Source organism: Diabrotica virgifera, chromosome 4 (genome assembly GCF_917563875.1).
Source record: "Diabrotica virgifera virgifera chromosome 4, PGI_DIABVI_V3a".
Classification (NCBI taxonomy): Eukaryota; Metazoa; Arthropoda; class Insecta; order Coleoptera; family Chrysomelidae; genus Diabrotica; species Diabrotica virgifera.
The window spans coordinates 182,063,533-182,078,941 of record NC_065446.1 but is presented as its reverse complement, the minus strand read 5'-3'; the positions used below and the strand labels follow the sequence as shown (position 1 = coordinate 182,078,941).

Genomic DNA, 15,409 nt, shown 5'->3' with positions numbered 1-15,409 from the left:
TTTTCATTTGATTACCTGGTAATCTCCAAATCCTCCAACAAATCCAACTCCAAGTAGTTTTTCTTCCTACTGATATCATGTAAAATGGACGAGCCTGTATTAATATTGAAATTATGTTTGCTGGAATCTAAGTGTTGACCGAAACTTGAAGAATTTGGTCTTTTCAAATGTTCTGTGATTCTCGTTGACAACTTACGAATGGTTCTACCTACATAGGAAGCATCACAATCATCACATCTCAATTTATATATACCACTCTTATCCAAGGTGTTCATCCTATCTTTGGTGTTAATTAGAAAGGAGCCTAAAGTATTATGTGACTTGAAAGATATTTTGATATTGTCAATTGTGGAAGTAAAAAGTTTGGATATTTTTTTAGAAATGTCACTAATGTAGGTGAAGGAGAAATACTTGGTGTTATTATTAGTATTGAGGGTAGTGGATGTTTGAGAGTAAGCATGCTTTTCTGCAAGTTTTCGTTTTGCTTTATTGAGAAGTCTATCTATGATATTGGGATCATAACCATTGTTGTGAGCAATTTGCTTAAGAGTACAAAGTTCTAACTTGAAGTTGTCATTAGAAAGTGGATATTTGAGAAGTCTATAAACGAAACTATTGAAGGCCATTTTGTGTTGTATTGGATGGTTAGATGTTTCATGTATAACATGATCCGTTTGGGTAGGATTTCTATATATGTTATATTCTAGAGAATCTTTATGACGAGTTATGGCTATATCCAAGAAGTTCAACTTATTGTTAGACTCTGGTTCAAGTGTAAAAGAAATGTTAGGATGAAGTTCATTAAGATGATCTAGGACCTGTGTGGGATCATCTTGAGATCCCTCTATGATGGCTAGGCAATCGTCAACATATCTAGACCAGAAGACTATTTTGTTGTTATGAACAAAAGTCTGTTCCAAGTTATCTAGGAAAAGGTCAGCTAAAAATGGGGATAGTGGAGGTCCCATCGCTAAACCTGTTGGTTGTTTATATATTTTTTGATTGAATTGAAAAAAGTCTTGGTCAAGACAAAATTTAAGCATGGTTGAGAATGCAACTTGGTCTTTTGTAGTTATGTTACATTTATTTAAAAGGTTTTGTACCAGAGGTAAAGTTTCATCTCTCGGTACAGAAGTGAACAGATTAGAAACATCAAATGAAACCAAATGAAAACTCTCCCTGATCCTGATGTTATTTAAACGTTCTATTAATTCCAAAGAATTTGAAACAGAAAACTTAGGTTTAAAGTTAGTGATAGATTTAATTGTGTTGTAAACGAACTCTGATAAAAGTGAAACTGGAGTGTTACAGAAACTAACAACAGGCCTTATAGGGCAATTATGCTTATGAATCTTAGGAAGTCCATATAACCTAGGTGTTATAGGATTAGATAAAGTTAACTTTTTTGTAGTATATTTAATGATGGTGTCATTGTACAACTTAACCATAGCTTTTGATTTATTAATAAAAGTGTTAATTGAATTTTTTCCAAGATTAGAAAGTTGTTATCTGAAAGGAAGGACTCTACTTTGTCTATATATTGAACTTGTTCCAAGACTACGACACATCTACCCTTATCGGCTTTACTCAGTATTAGAGAATCTCTATTGAGTTTTTCTTTTATAGATTTAAGTAAAACATTTTGTTTTTTAAATAAATGATGGTTTTTACGGAAATTGAGTTTGTACTTACATTGTTGTTGTTGGAGTAAGCTTATACATCAATTTCTCAAATACAGTTTTGTTTCAATATCTTTTGTCATACCTTCTATAAGGGTATCCAGCTCCACTGCAAAGGTTCCCAACACTGAGTCCGTCAACCTAAAATTCTGACAAGAAAACTTAAGACCTAGACCTAAAAATTGTACTTCTTCCTCTGAAAAATTGGTGTTACTTAGATTTAAAACCCTAGGGTGGAATTTATGATCTGAAAAGCTATGTCCGGGTGTTGAGGTGTTGGACTGTTGTTTTTTCAAAATCAAGCGGTTTAGTTTGCTGATCAAACAACTCTTCTTGGTGGATTGTAAGCGAGAACCTTCATCTTCTATATCAGTTAAGGAATCAGTAACGAAAGACCAGGGATGTTGTTGTAGAATCTTATCATAGGTTACTTTGAGGTCAACATTGATTTGATTGAGTTTTGAATAGTGTTTCTTAAGTTCTCTTTTCAGTATTTTCTTTTCCAAAATATGTTTTTTCCTATCAGGTCCATTCCTTGATGTTTTGACCTTAGGAAAAGTAGGAGTGACTTGATGTAGAATGCACTGCCTAACGAACCAAATGTTCAGAAAAACGACCATTCTCTTCCAGGATAATCTCCTATAGGAATCAACCAAGGCTGCCACAGTCAGAAAATTAGGAAATGGTTAAATGCTCGAAAAAATCTGTCTTGACCAAGACTTTTTTCAATTCAATCAAAAAATATATAAACAACCAACAGGTTTAGCGACGGGATCTCCACTATCCCCATTTTTAGCTGACCTTTTCCTAGATAACTTGGAACAGACTTTTGTTCATAACAACAAAATAGTCTTCTGGTTTAGATATGTTGACGATTGCCTAGCCATCATAGAGGGATCTCAAGATGATCCCACACAGGTCCTAGATCATCTTAATGAACTTCATCCTAACATTTCTTTTACACTTGAACCAGAGTCTAACAATAAGTTGAACTTCTTGGATATAGCCATAACTCGTCATAAAGATTCTCTAGAATATAACATATATAGAAATCCTACCCAAACGGATCATGTTATACATGAAACATCTAACCATCCAATACAACACAAAATGGCAGCCTTCAATAGTTTCATTTATAGACTTCTCAAGTATCCACTTTCTAATGACAACTTCAAGTTAGAACTTTGTACTCTTAAGCAAATTGCTCACAACAATGGTTATGATCCCAATATCATAGATAGACTTCTCAATAAAGCAAAACGAAAACTTGCAGAAAAGCATGCTTACTCTCAAACATCCAATACCCTCAATACTAATAATAACACCAAGTATTTCTCCTTCACTTACATTAGTGACATTTCTAAAAAAATATCCAAACTTTTTACTTCTACAATTGACAATATCAAAATATCTTTCAAGTCACATAATACTTTAGGCTACTTTCTAATTAACACCAAAGATAGGATGAACACCTTGGATAAGAGTGGTATATATATATCTAAATTGAGATGTGATGATTGTGATGCTTCCTATGTAGGTAGAACCATTCGTAAGTTGTCAACGAGAATTACAGAACATTTGAAAAGACCAAATTCTTCAAGTTTCGGTCAAAACTTAGATTCCAGCAAACATAATTTCAATATTAATACAGGCTCGTCCATTTTACATGATATCAGTAGGAAGAAAAACTACTTGGAGTTGGATTTGTTGGAGGATTTTTCCAAATCTCAAATTTTACTTAGTCCATTTCAATAAGTCAATTTCAATTTTTTCAACAGCTGATACTTAATTAGTACTACAGAGTATGCAACCCACTACTCTTCATATTTCAACCAGTGCCACATCCAATCTCTATGTCCAGAAACATTGTCGCCAACCAACATCTTAGCCCACCTCTGACAAGTTTGAATGTGGTAACTGGCTTTCACTTTTAACTACAAATAAATAATTTAAAAAAACATTCTAATAACCTCTCATTTCACCGTTTGCTACTGATACTGTTTTGTCTTGCTTGAGGCCTTTGATCGTTTACAGTTTTTTGAATGTACAGCCCAAATGTGTAGTGACTGTACATATTACACAGTCATAGTCTCACCAAGTTGTCATCTGTCAGCCATCACTTGATCATTTACGTCAAGAAAATGTAATACTTCATTACTTCATTCTTCATTCTGCCTCCATATTGTAAAATGTAGAACCTACTGGCAATTTAATTTATCTGTTTTGTCCCTTGTTCAGTGTTTAGTTAGATGTTAATTTAAGTTTGCCACCAAAATTATTTATTAATAAAATGACATTCGAGGATACCCTTTTTTTATTGACGAAGTAAGTCTAGAAACGTTTTTGTACTTTTTATCATATCACCTTCGATTTTTTGTCGAAGTCTGTAACTTTTTTCCTCTTCTACAATGGCGTTTTCTTTACTTATTTCAGATGCCCCTGAGGATGCTCTTGTGAGCGAAAGTATACTTGGGCAAGATTTAATTAAATTCAGTGCTCGATATCTGCCTTTTGACTTTAAAATTGATTTATTCGAGCATTCAGCCATTTCCTGAAATATATAAGCTTATAAATGATAGCAATGTTTTAGAGGCTATAACTTCGTTTTTCAATACCATTTTTACCAGCGGACAACTACCTAATGGTTGGTCTAATTCACTGTTTATTGCTCTACCTAAGAAGACAACAGCAAACACCTGTGCTGATTATAGAACCTTCAGTTTGTTAAACCACTTATTGAAAATTTTTCATAAGGTAATACATGGTCGTATCTACAATAAATGCGAGGAATACCTGGATGGCACACAGTTTGGTTTACGTAAAGGGGTTTGGAACGAGAGAGGCACTATTTGAAATGAACGTACTTGCTCAAAGATGTCGAGATATATCTGTAGACATATACTGCTGTTTTATTGACTTCTAAAAGGCATTTGATCGTGTTAAGCACTCTATATTGATCGAAGCTCTAAAAGACATTGGCTTGGACGGCAGAGATGTTCGAATAATTGCAAATTTATATTGGAATCTAACAACAGTTTTAGTATATGGAGTGGAATCACAGGCTCTTAATATTAAAAGAGGAGTACGACAGGTATGCCTCTTGTCACCCCTGCTTTTCAACGTTTACTCCGAAAGAATTTTCAGAAAAGCACTTTCTGAAAAACAAGAAGGAATACTTGTGAACGGTGAAGTCATCAATAATTTGCGATATGCGGACGATACAGTACTCCTACCTTCTAGTCAAGAAGATCTGCAAACACTACTTGATAGTGTCGTTAAGAGTTGTAGGGAGGCAGGTCTGGATCTGAACATAAGGAACACCAAAATACTCGTAATAAGTAAACAACAGCATATAAAACCGTATATATATATTATGTAAATAATACCAAACTTGAGCAAGTTGATAAAATCGTTTACCTTGGACAGCAATTAAATTGTAACGCAGAAAGTCACGGCGAGCTTAGATCTAGAATAGATCAAGCTAGAGCCGCTTTTAGAAGGATGTCCAAGGTGTTATGTAACAGAGACCTAAAATTGGCATTGAGGATCCGCCTACTTCGCTGCTACGTGTTCTCGGTCTTACTTTATGGCGTCGAGTCCTGGACTGTGAATAAAATCGATCTAAATCGCCTTGAGGCTTTCGAAATGTGGTGCTATAGAAGAATTTTAAAAGTTTCCTGGGTGGATAAAATTCGAAACTCCACAATACTAGAACGTCTCATCAAGACTATTGAGATCACAAAAAGCATCAAGCAGAGAGAGCTGGAGTATTTCGGATATGTAATGAGAGGTCCCAAATATAGGTTGCTACAAAATATTATGCAAGGAAAAATAGCAGGCAAACGCAGTCCAGGACGAAGAAGAACCTCATGGTTGAAGAACTTGCAAGATTGGTATGGTGTTGATACAAGCATGCTATTTAGGGTGGCAGTGAATAAAATTAAGATAGCTATGATGGTAACCAACGTTCTGAAAGGACATTGTACATGAAGAAGAAGAATACAATTGAATAGTGGTAGGATTTTAATTGAATATCTAGCAAGCGTTAAGAAAAGTTAGTTAATTTCTGTTCTCTAAGATGACATCAACTAATATTTTTGGACCAAGTCAATGTCAAGAAAGCGTTATTTTTCTTCGATATCAAGCGCGGACTTCACAGAGCTGGTAAAAGACGCGTTTATTTTACTATAAGGTTGTACTTAAGAGGAAAATTTAAAATTGCCTGTACTACCGGGTTTAATTTAGCGAAAAGTAGTCTATTAAAAATAATGGCGAATAGAGTCAGTTATCGCACACAAAGTCCATTTATGCCGTGTTGGCACAGTATATAGAAGTTCCACAGTAAAACCACTCCTCTGTCGGCGCTTTGAACTCAAGAAGTAATACCGGCAGTACGCAATTGGTAATTTACCAGTGGTGGATGCGGGTTTTACCTGTTAAAATCCGTACGTTTCTATGCGACTAGCAATGCGAGAGTGGGGCAAAAGCAAGGTTCATAGATAGGGGTTAGGTTATCTCATAACTATGTGGGCGGAAGCGAGAGGGAGGGGAATGCCTACGTCACTCGTACGACAAAGTCAAGTTTGACAGTTGTTTGTGGTTATATTTCCGTATATTTTTGTGGAATTTTCTTATAATATCGTTTATTTGTTTAATATTTGTTGAGTTTTTAAGCATATAAGGACAATATTACTATAATTACTTATTTGGGTCCTATACAAAGGCAGTAATGACTTGTGAAGTGTGTTTTCGTAACCGTGTAAAGTTAGTTTAAATTATAATATTACACATAATAATATGTAGTTTTGTACGTTATAATAATAAAACATTTTTTAGATGAGTGGTGGTAACATTTGTAGCATAGCTATATGTAAAAGCAACTCCAAAATTCCTGAACCAGATGGAAACAAAATAATAATGTTTTTGGACATTTCCCAAATACCTTAACATTATCAAACAATAATGGATAATAAAATGTTACAAGATAAATGGTCCTCTAAACATAAGAAAATAGGTAGCAAACATTTCCTCGTGTCTGAATATGTTAATATTATGTTACGTCTTTTTTATATTCTAACCTAATAATAAATTATTTATATTATTCGTTCTTTTGTTGTTGCATACCACCAAAAATGATAAAAGTACTGCACATTCCACGAAAAACATAATAAGTAAGTACCTACATATTAGTATTTTTGATTAGATTTTAAACTTTTTCTTCTATTTTTTTGGATTTTTGTGCTAATTAAATTGTTTTCTCCATTTAAAACACACATAATAAGTGTTAAATGAATTCTAGTTTTTTGTTAGCAGACTATTGATTTTTAAGAGAAAAATTGATATAATTACCAATATAAGAACCACTTAATATACCTATACCCAAGAAAATCTAAAAATATATTGCAAAACCTAAGTTTTTGAACCTTTTATTAGCATTGACTCTTATGAAAATTTTAAAATTGTCGTACGGATGACGTATTCCCGCCTTTAAAAAGCCAGCCTTTGATTGGTCTACAGTTATGAGACAACCTACGCCCTAATATATTAACCTTGGGGCAAAAGCGACTAAGAACATTGCGCGGTCGCCATGCGCAACTACAGATTTTACTTCCAATTTTTCGGAGAGTGGTTCTACTGTCCCTCTTTATACTGTGGTGTTGGATATCCCGCGCAGGGTACGCTAATGTACACAGTACCATTCGTTCGCGAGAAGATCCATTTTCCCGGCCCCTTTTGATTTCCCGGGAATCGAGAGTTGGTAATTTGGATTTATCGGGAATTCCCGGAAATCGGGAAATTTAAAAATAAAAAGAAGAAATTGTTTTTGTTATAATTTTTCAATGCAACTAGTATAAAAATTTGATTACAAATTAATAATGTTTAGAAAAATTCAAAAATTTTAAAGAAAATTAAAAATTTTAAAGAAAATTTTAAAAATAGAAAAATTATAAATTTGTGTAATCTGAATTTTCGTTGTATATGAAAACGCACTTTCTGTTGATGTAGGTCTGATGCTTTTTAGTGAAGTGAGTAATTTTTTAAACTTCAGGTCAGCTGATTTGCATTAATCCAATACCGTATTGAATTTCCTATATACTAATTCTTCATAGACATAATTTTAATTCAAAATAAATATTTATATTACAATTCTGAATGCTTCAAAATGAATCGGATCGTCGCGCGTCGCATAAACAAAAGAATGTTTATGCTGACGGATGTGATACATTCTGATTTTACCCCAAAATTGAAGCAGTCGCGCCAAAAAATTTAACATTTTATCCTCTTCCGTGATAACTTGAAGAACAATTTTGTAACATGACTTTTCACTCCTAAGTGCCTCGAGGAAGATTGTAGTAATGCGTGGGACTTTTTTAATTTTTTTTTAATTTTTTATTTTTTTTTGTGAAATTTACGGCTTTGGTGAGAACCAATTAGCTTTAAAATTGTTAGAAATAGATATTTTTAACGTAACAAGTCAATAAAAATATTATACAATAGAAATTTCTTTTAAATTCGCATTTAATTTCGTATTCTGAGATTTTTTCTCTACGCGCGACCATTTACGTGACAGAAGTGAGCGCGACTGCTCCCGGGTTAAAATATAATTGAAAAATAAGTATTTTAAGTGGAATGATTTAAAATTATTATTAAGCAGAGATAATAATTGTATCGGAATCATTTATTCATTGTGAGTTAGTAATATCTCCGCTCATAATTTAAAATAAAATATTTTAAAATCCCGGGAAATCTGTAAAAATTCCCGGGAATCGGGATTTCCATTTTTTACTGATTTCCCGGGAATTTCCCAGGAATGCAGCTCTAATTGCGGAGCGACCTGTTCCCTCCGCGGGTTTAAGGGATTATTGTAATGTAAATTTATAGGTTTCTATCAATAATTCCCACCCTTACTAGTTTTGTCTCTTTTTATTTCATATCGTATTACGTTTTCCATCTTTTGCGTTATTTTGCCGGTTCTTAGTACACTTATCACTGTATAAAGTTATATTTATTATATTAGGTACTTACTTTTTCGTACACTTCAGGATCAGATATAAAGCTTGTGTTACTCGCTACTCCAATATGAAGTAAAATTATTATTAACATTCCGAATACGCGAGTACCATTCATGTTTATTAGGTTTTTGAAATCTGTGGTATTAGGTGGTTTGGATCTTAATTTCCAGGTGTGGAACAACGACAATCTTGAAATTGCATATTTTAAACCTGCAACAATAAAAATAATTAGCTTTTAGACTAAGATCCGGATAGGAAAAATTTGCTAATCATTTTAGGCACCGTAAAGCTACGGTTTGTTAGACTAATAGGTCTAAGGGTCTAATAAGGGCCGGTTGTTCGAACGCTAATCAAAAATGGAATCAACTGATCATTATCAAATATTTAATTACTGTCACCAACTGCCAATGTCAACTTTGTTTGGGTTTCTGAAAACATAATTGATTACAATTATGAGATTTATTAATCAATGCTGTTAATAATTTTTATGTTAATTAATAATTAATAATTAATTAATCAATCAATTATGTTAATTACCATAATGATAATTAACATAATTGATTACAATCAACTGATTGACGTATGAATGAGGAGTGTTGTTATTTGTTGATATTTGTTAAGGGGACTTAATTATAAACAACTTCTCGATTAGTGTTCGAACAACCGGCCCTTATAGTCTAAGATCTGAACAGGAGGTCAAAATGTACCGATCTGCTTGCCGGATAAAACAATTTTTTTATTAAATTTCATACATAGACAAATATTTCTAGCATGGGTTGCCTATCAAAGTCGTGTCATAGCTATCCTTAAAGGGGGGCCGAATGGGTTGAAATCAATATTCGAAACACATTTATTTTTGAAAGTATGGTAGAATTATTTTATTTTTAAATTAAATAGGAATATTCAGTATAATTCATAGATTACTCAAGAAAAAATTCAAGGAAAAATACTGAAAAATAAACCAACAAAGGAAAATTTTTAAAAGACACCTCAAAATATAATCAATTTTGCGGTGGACATCAGAACTCATCATTGAATTGTGGTAAACATAAAATTCAAAAAGATTTTATTAGCCTATGAGTTTCTCGAGGTATCGCTGTCAAGTTTTTTAGTTTTATTTAATTTTGACTTTTGATACCACTCAGAAGTCAAAACAACGAATTTTTTTGTAAAAAGGGGTGAAAATTAACATATTTATTATTGTTAAACCAAAAATAAGCATACAACACAAAATATATCGACAGCTTTACCTCAAGGAATGTCTAAAGAAAATATGTACACAATTTCAGGTGGGTCGGTCAAGTAGTTTTTGAGTTACAATATCTACAGCCTTTGAAAAAAGAAGTTTTCAGGGAAACACGTTTAGAGTATTGTCAACTTTTATTTTCAATTTCTTTGTCTTTCAAATCGTAAAATAATGCACACCGGAATATCTTTTTGAATCGCTAAGTAATTTACAAAAGAAATTAAAAACAGCTGTTGACCGTTGTTCACACACCGTTGTTCTGCAAATCGAGTCGAAGCTAGAACTATTTAACACTATGTCCCTACCTCCCTACCTTCGACTCGTTTTACAGCAAGTTCGTGCCAACGCGCTTGAGCGTAGTGAGAAACGGTCAACAGCTGTTCTTGTTCTTATTTTCTTTTGTAAATTACTCCGCGATTTAAAACATATCTCGGTGTGCATCACTTTACCATTTGACAGACAAAAAGAATGTGTGTGTACTATGTACGCACGTAAGAAGATATTCTTCTATTATATAATAGGTAATTTAAACGAAGTAAATATACTTAAAAGGTTATTTGTATTTTATTTAAAAATCAAACTAACTTTCTTATCTACCACTTTCAAAAATTTTTTATTAAAACAACCAAAAATAAAAAAATATATGAATCGCCGGGAATTGAACCCGCAACCTTCCAATCTCAGTGCTAACGCATTTCTAACTACTCCATCGAGGCACTAGAAATTAACATGTAAGTTTCGGATATAATTACACAACACGGCGACATATAGTGTAAAAATGTCATGCTTACATAATATTTTATTAATCCAAAAACACAAGAATTAAAATAAATAATACATTTCCTAAAACCACTAATATATTCTTTTAATGACTTATTTGCACGGTTACATATACATACATACCTATCTTGAAAGATTAGCAATGAACTACATACTGTCAGTGTGCGCAGGCGCGCGGTAAATGTACAATTTTACCCTCAATCGATTCGCCGCTAAAGAAGAATATCTTCAAAAAGAAATTAAAAATAAAAGTTGACAATACTTTAAACGGGTTTTTCTCAAAACTGCTTTTCTCAGGCTGTAGACATATTAACTCTAAATTACATTACTTGACCAACTCACCTGAAATTTTGTATATATTTTCTTTAGACATTCCTTGAGGTAATGCTGTCAAGATATTTTTGTTTTATGCTTATTTTTTGGTTAACAATAATAAATATGTTGATTTTCACCCTTTTTTTGCAAAAAAACTCTTTATTTAGATTTCTGAGTGATATCAAAAAGTCAAAATTAGATAAAACTAAAAAAACTTGACAGATGTACTCAAATTACTAAAATCACCGAAAATGTATTGTATGGTTTGTACACCACCGGAAACAACAAATAATAAACTGGACCTCGATTTTTGACCCTTCGCTTGGTTATCGAACGTATTTGCTTTGTATCTATTTAGTGTACAGATAGCGAGTGATCGATAACGAAGCGAAGGGTCAAAAATCGAGGTCCTGGTAATTACGATCTTCTCAGAACGCCGATTATAACGAAACTAAAACCAATAATTGTAAAGCTTATTCCAGTGATAGATTAGATAGATAAACAAAGTCAAAAATTAAATTTTTTAATATATTTGCAGTAGAATTTTTTATCTGGCGTACAAAATACGCCAGCGCGTGTAGTTGAAGGTTAAATATTAAAAACATAACACATTAATTATTAATAGCTAAAGAAACTTTAAACTTTTATTCGTCGTCGAAAGTTGATGAATCCGGGAGCAAATCAGCTAAGTCTTTATCTGTGGGTAAATTTTTCTTTTCTACCGTGATAGGCACATGCTTGTATATACCTCCTTGGGTAATAAGTTTGTAGCCTCTTTTCCCCTCTTTTCTAAATCTGCGGTCTTAAAAGGTTCTTCTTTGTCAAAGGACAACTTGTACTGAAACTTCTATGTTTCTGGAAGAGAAATCTAAATTCTACTAGATTTTTCATATACAGCAGGGAAATAAGGCAAACATATACCATGTTCGGGACACTTGAGCAGCCAGGTTGCAAACGGTTTTTTTTGGGTACTATATACCTAATACATTATAAATACAAAAATGCCCGTCACAGTTTGGACGAGAAATTTAGTTATTAACAAATAAGGGTCAAAAATGGGAGTTTTTTCGTTTAAATCGCTACAAGTAAAACTAGGGTAATTAAAATCTTATTTATATGTATTATTTTTCTTTTAGTAGATGATACAAGGTTTAAAATAGCTCTTTTCAAATTTTGGTCCGATCATTTCTTACTTCGGATATTGCAAAATAAAACTAAAATTTCGAAAATAAAAAATTTGCTATAACTTTTGCGAAAATAAATTTAAGACTTTCATGTTGCACGAAAAGTTGAGTTAAAGAGTCCACATATCGCACAAAAAAATTTTAAGTCGATTCGTCAATTAATTTAAATTTTATTCAATTTGTTTATCGCAAACAGCATTTTTTTCGCAATGTTATTGTTCAGAAAATAATAAAGATATAGCAATTCTGTGAAAACAATATGGAAGAAGAATAGTCATGTTTTCAAAGCGTTTAAAAAAATCATTAAAATGTCATTTTTATCACTCAGAAAATATTTTACTAAATTATAGCCGATTTTTGGCTTATAAACAATTTGAATAACTTTGTTAATATTGACTGTAGGCTAAAACTGCGATGGGATTTGAAAAACTGGTATTTTTATACAAATTTCCAAAGAAAAACTTTTCGCGGAGATTAATTACGGTCAAAGTTAGCCACTTTTTTATTTAATTGACGGCTACTTTGTTTATAACAATTGAGCAACCTAACTTGAGCTATTTTGAAGTTGAAGATATATAGTTTATGTGTAAAAGTTTAAGTAAACTTTGAACCTCAACAGAGTGGTTAATAAAGTTTTAAAAATGGCGCCCGAACGGAATTAATTCGTGGTTGGTGGAGGGGAATTAATAAAATCCGTGCACTCAAAAAATGAAACTGATTCTGCAAACATATGCTGCGATTAATATCGCCGGGGCTTGTTGATGGATTTGGTCATAATTTTTTTAATTTGTATGTTCTCGTAGTCCTTTGGAGTACGTTATGTAACCCCACCTAACATTACCAAAATGTTAGGTGAACTCCCCTTATCACTCAGGGATATGAAAAATACATTACGACCGATTCTGAGACCTACCGAATATACATTATATAATTTCATAAAAATCGGTCAAGCGGTCTCTGAGGAGTATGGAAACTAAAACTGTGACAGGAGAATTTTATAGGTGTAAATGTATAGATGGCTATTAACAAATAGGGGTTGGGGATAATAGAGTGAAAATTAAGGGTTTTATGTATTTTTTAATTCTAGATCATATAAAATTAAGGTAGATAATTTTGTCCAAAAAAATAAAAAATATGTCAGGTTTTCCCCCCTTATAACTTATGGGTATAAAAAATAAATTTTAACCTCTTCTTCGTCCTATGGGATATACGTGTAAAATTTCATAAAACTCATTTCATGCTAACTAACATTGTTACAGAACAATTTGATGTATATAGAAGTAACTGCGAATTAAATAATAAAAGTGGCTAACTTTGAGCCTAATTAACCTAGGCAAGAAGTTTTTTTCTGAAAATTCGTGTAAAAATTCCAGCTTTTGAAATCCTAAAGTAGCTTTACTTTATAGTCAATATTAACAAAGCTATTCAAATTGTTTATAAGCCAAAAATAACTCTACGTTACAAAACTTTTTTCAGAGTGATAAAAACGATTTTTTTTCAACACTTTGAAAATATAACTATTCTTCTTGCATGTGGTTTCCACAAATTGCTATATCATTATTATTTTCTGATAAATAACATTGCGAAAAAAGCTCTTTGCGATAAACAAATTGAATAAAATTTAAACTAATTGACGAGTCGTCTTTAAATTTTTTGGGTATTATACAGAATGTTTGACTCAACTTTTCGTGCAATATGAAAGTCTTAAGGCCATTTTTGCAAAAGTTATAGTACATTTTTTATTTTTGAAATTTTAGTTATATTGCAATTTCCGAAGCAAAAAAGGATAGGACCAAAATTCAAAAAGTGCCGTTTTAAACCTTGGCTGACCTACTAAAATTCAAATACTCTAAATAATATATATAATTGCCCTATTTTTACCTGTAGCGATTTAAACGAAAAAACTGCCATTTTTGACCCTTATTTGTTAATAACTAAGTTTCTCGTCCGAAGTGTGACGGGAATTTTTGTATTTATAATATATTAGGTATAAAGTACACAAAAAATCCATTTACAACCTGGCTGCTCAAATGTCCCGACAAAAACCTTATTTCTCTGGACTAATATTATCCGACCAACAAAACTGTCCGGACTATATAGTAACCGACCAACGAAACTGTCTCCAGTTTATCCTGTTAGACTGAGTATCCGTTTTGCGTTCTTTTTTTTTTTTTATTAGATTATGATCCGTATCGCACTCCATATTATATGTGTATGGATATGTGTGTATGGCTTGGAATTAAAAATTTGTGAACGATAATTTTTTTAAAGATGAAGTTAGTTTTCAATCCTAATAGCAAAATTAATAATATTGAAAATATTAAAAATATTACTAAAAGATTTTTAAATTGAAAACTTATTGGCACATTTCCCTGGTGACACCTCCAAGGCTTCTACAATTTGCAAGCCAAATGGATGCTGCAGTGAAGACAAAGGGAAGGAATTCTACACTATGCAATTCACATCCCCCGTCTGCAGCTCGGTAAAGTTCCAATGGAAAATGCACCTGGTTACTCTACGGAGTGATACGACTATAAAATTAAAATGTATACCATTTTTATTCAGTTGCAATGCGAAGGCAAAACTATCTTACTTTTCAATTAGAATACGGAGCGCAGTCCAGTCCTCTGAATCGCGATTTTCGGCTCTCATTGGAGCCTCATCGGAAAGAACGTAGGCACTGTTCTCCATACCCCAATTGACTAGCGTCGAGAGCTTCTCCCACCCATTGCAACCGAAGTGAAGGTATTAGGTGACTAGCGTCATCTGGCAATTGAAAGATGAAGTTAGTTTTCAATCCTAATAGCAAAATTAATAATATTGAAAATATTAAAAATATTACTAAAAATTTTTAAATTGAAAACTTATTGGTATATTTCCCTGGTGACACCTCCAAGACTTCTACAATTTGCAAGCCAAACGGATGCTGCAGTGAAGACAAAGGAAAGGAATTCAACATTATGCAATTCACATCCCCCGTCCGAAGCTCGGTAAAGTTCCAACGGAAAATGCACCTGGTTACTCTACGGAGTAATACGACTATAAAATAAAAAGCATACCATTTTTATTCAGTTGCAATGCGAAGGCAAAACTATCTTACTTTTCAATTAGAATACGGAGCGCAGTCCAGTCCTCTGAATCGCGATTTTCGGCTCTTATTGGAGCCTCATCTGAAAGAACGTAGGCACTGTT

At 32.7% G+C, this 15,409-nt stretch overlaps 1 protein-coding gene across 5 annotated transcripts in view; it reads right to left on the bottom strand.

Moving 5' to 3' along the window:
- LOC114343304 (nose resistant to fluoxetine protein 6-like) overlaps positions 1–15,409 on the bottom strand; it is a 175,635-nt gene that overhangs the window by 80,346 nt on the left and 79,880 nt on the right. For all 5 annotated transcript variants that reach the window (XM_050649803.1, XM_050649800.1, XM_028294114.2 and 2 more), the window contains exon 5: positions 8,706–8,902. In XM_050649803.1, coding sequence (XP_050505760.1) covers positions 8,706–8,902 — 197 coding nt within the window. The remainder of the gene's footprint in view (positions 1–8,705; positions 8,903–15,409) is intronic.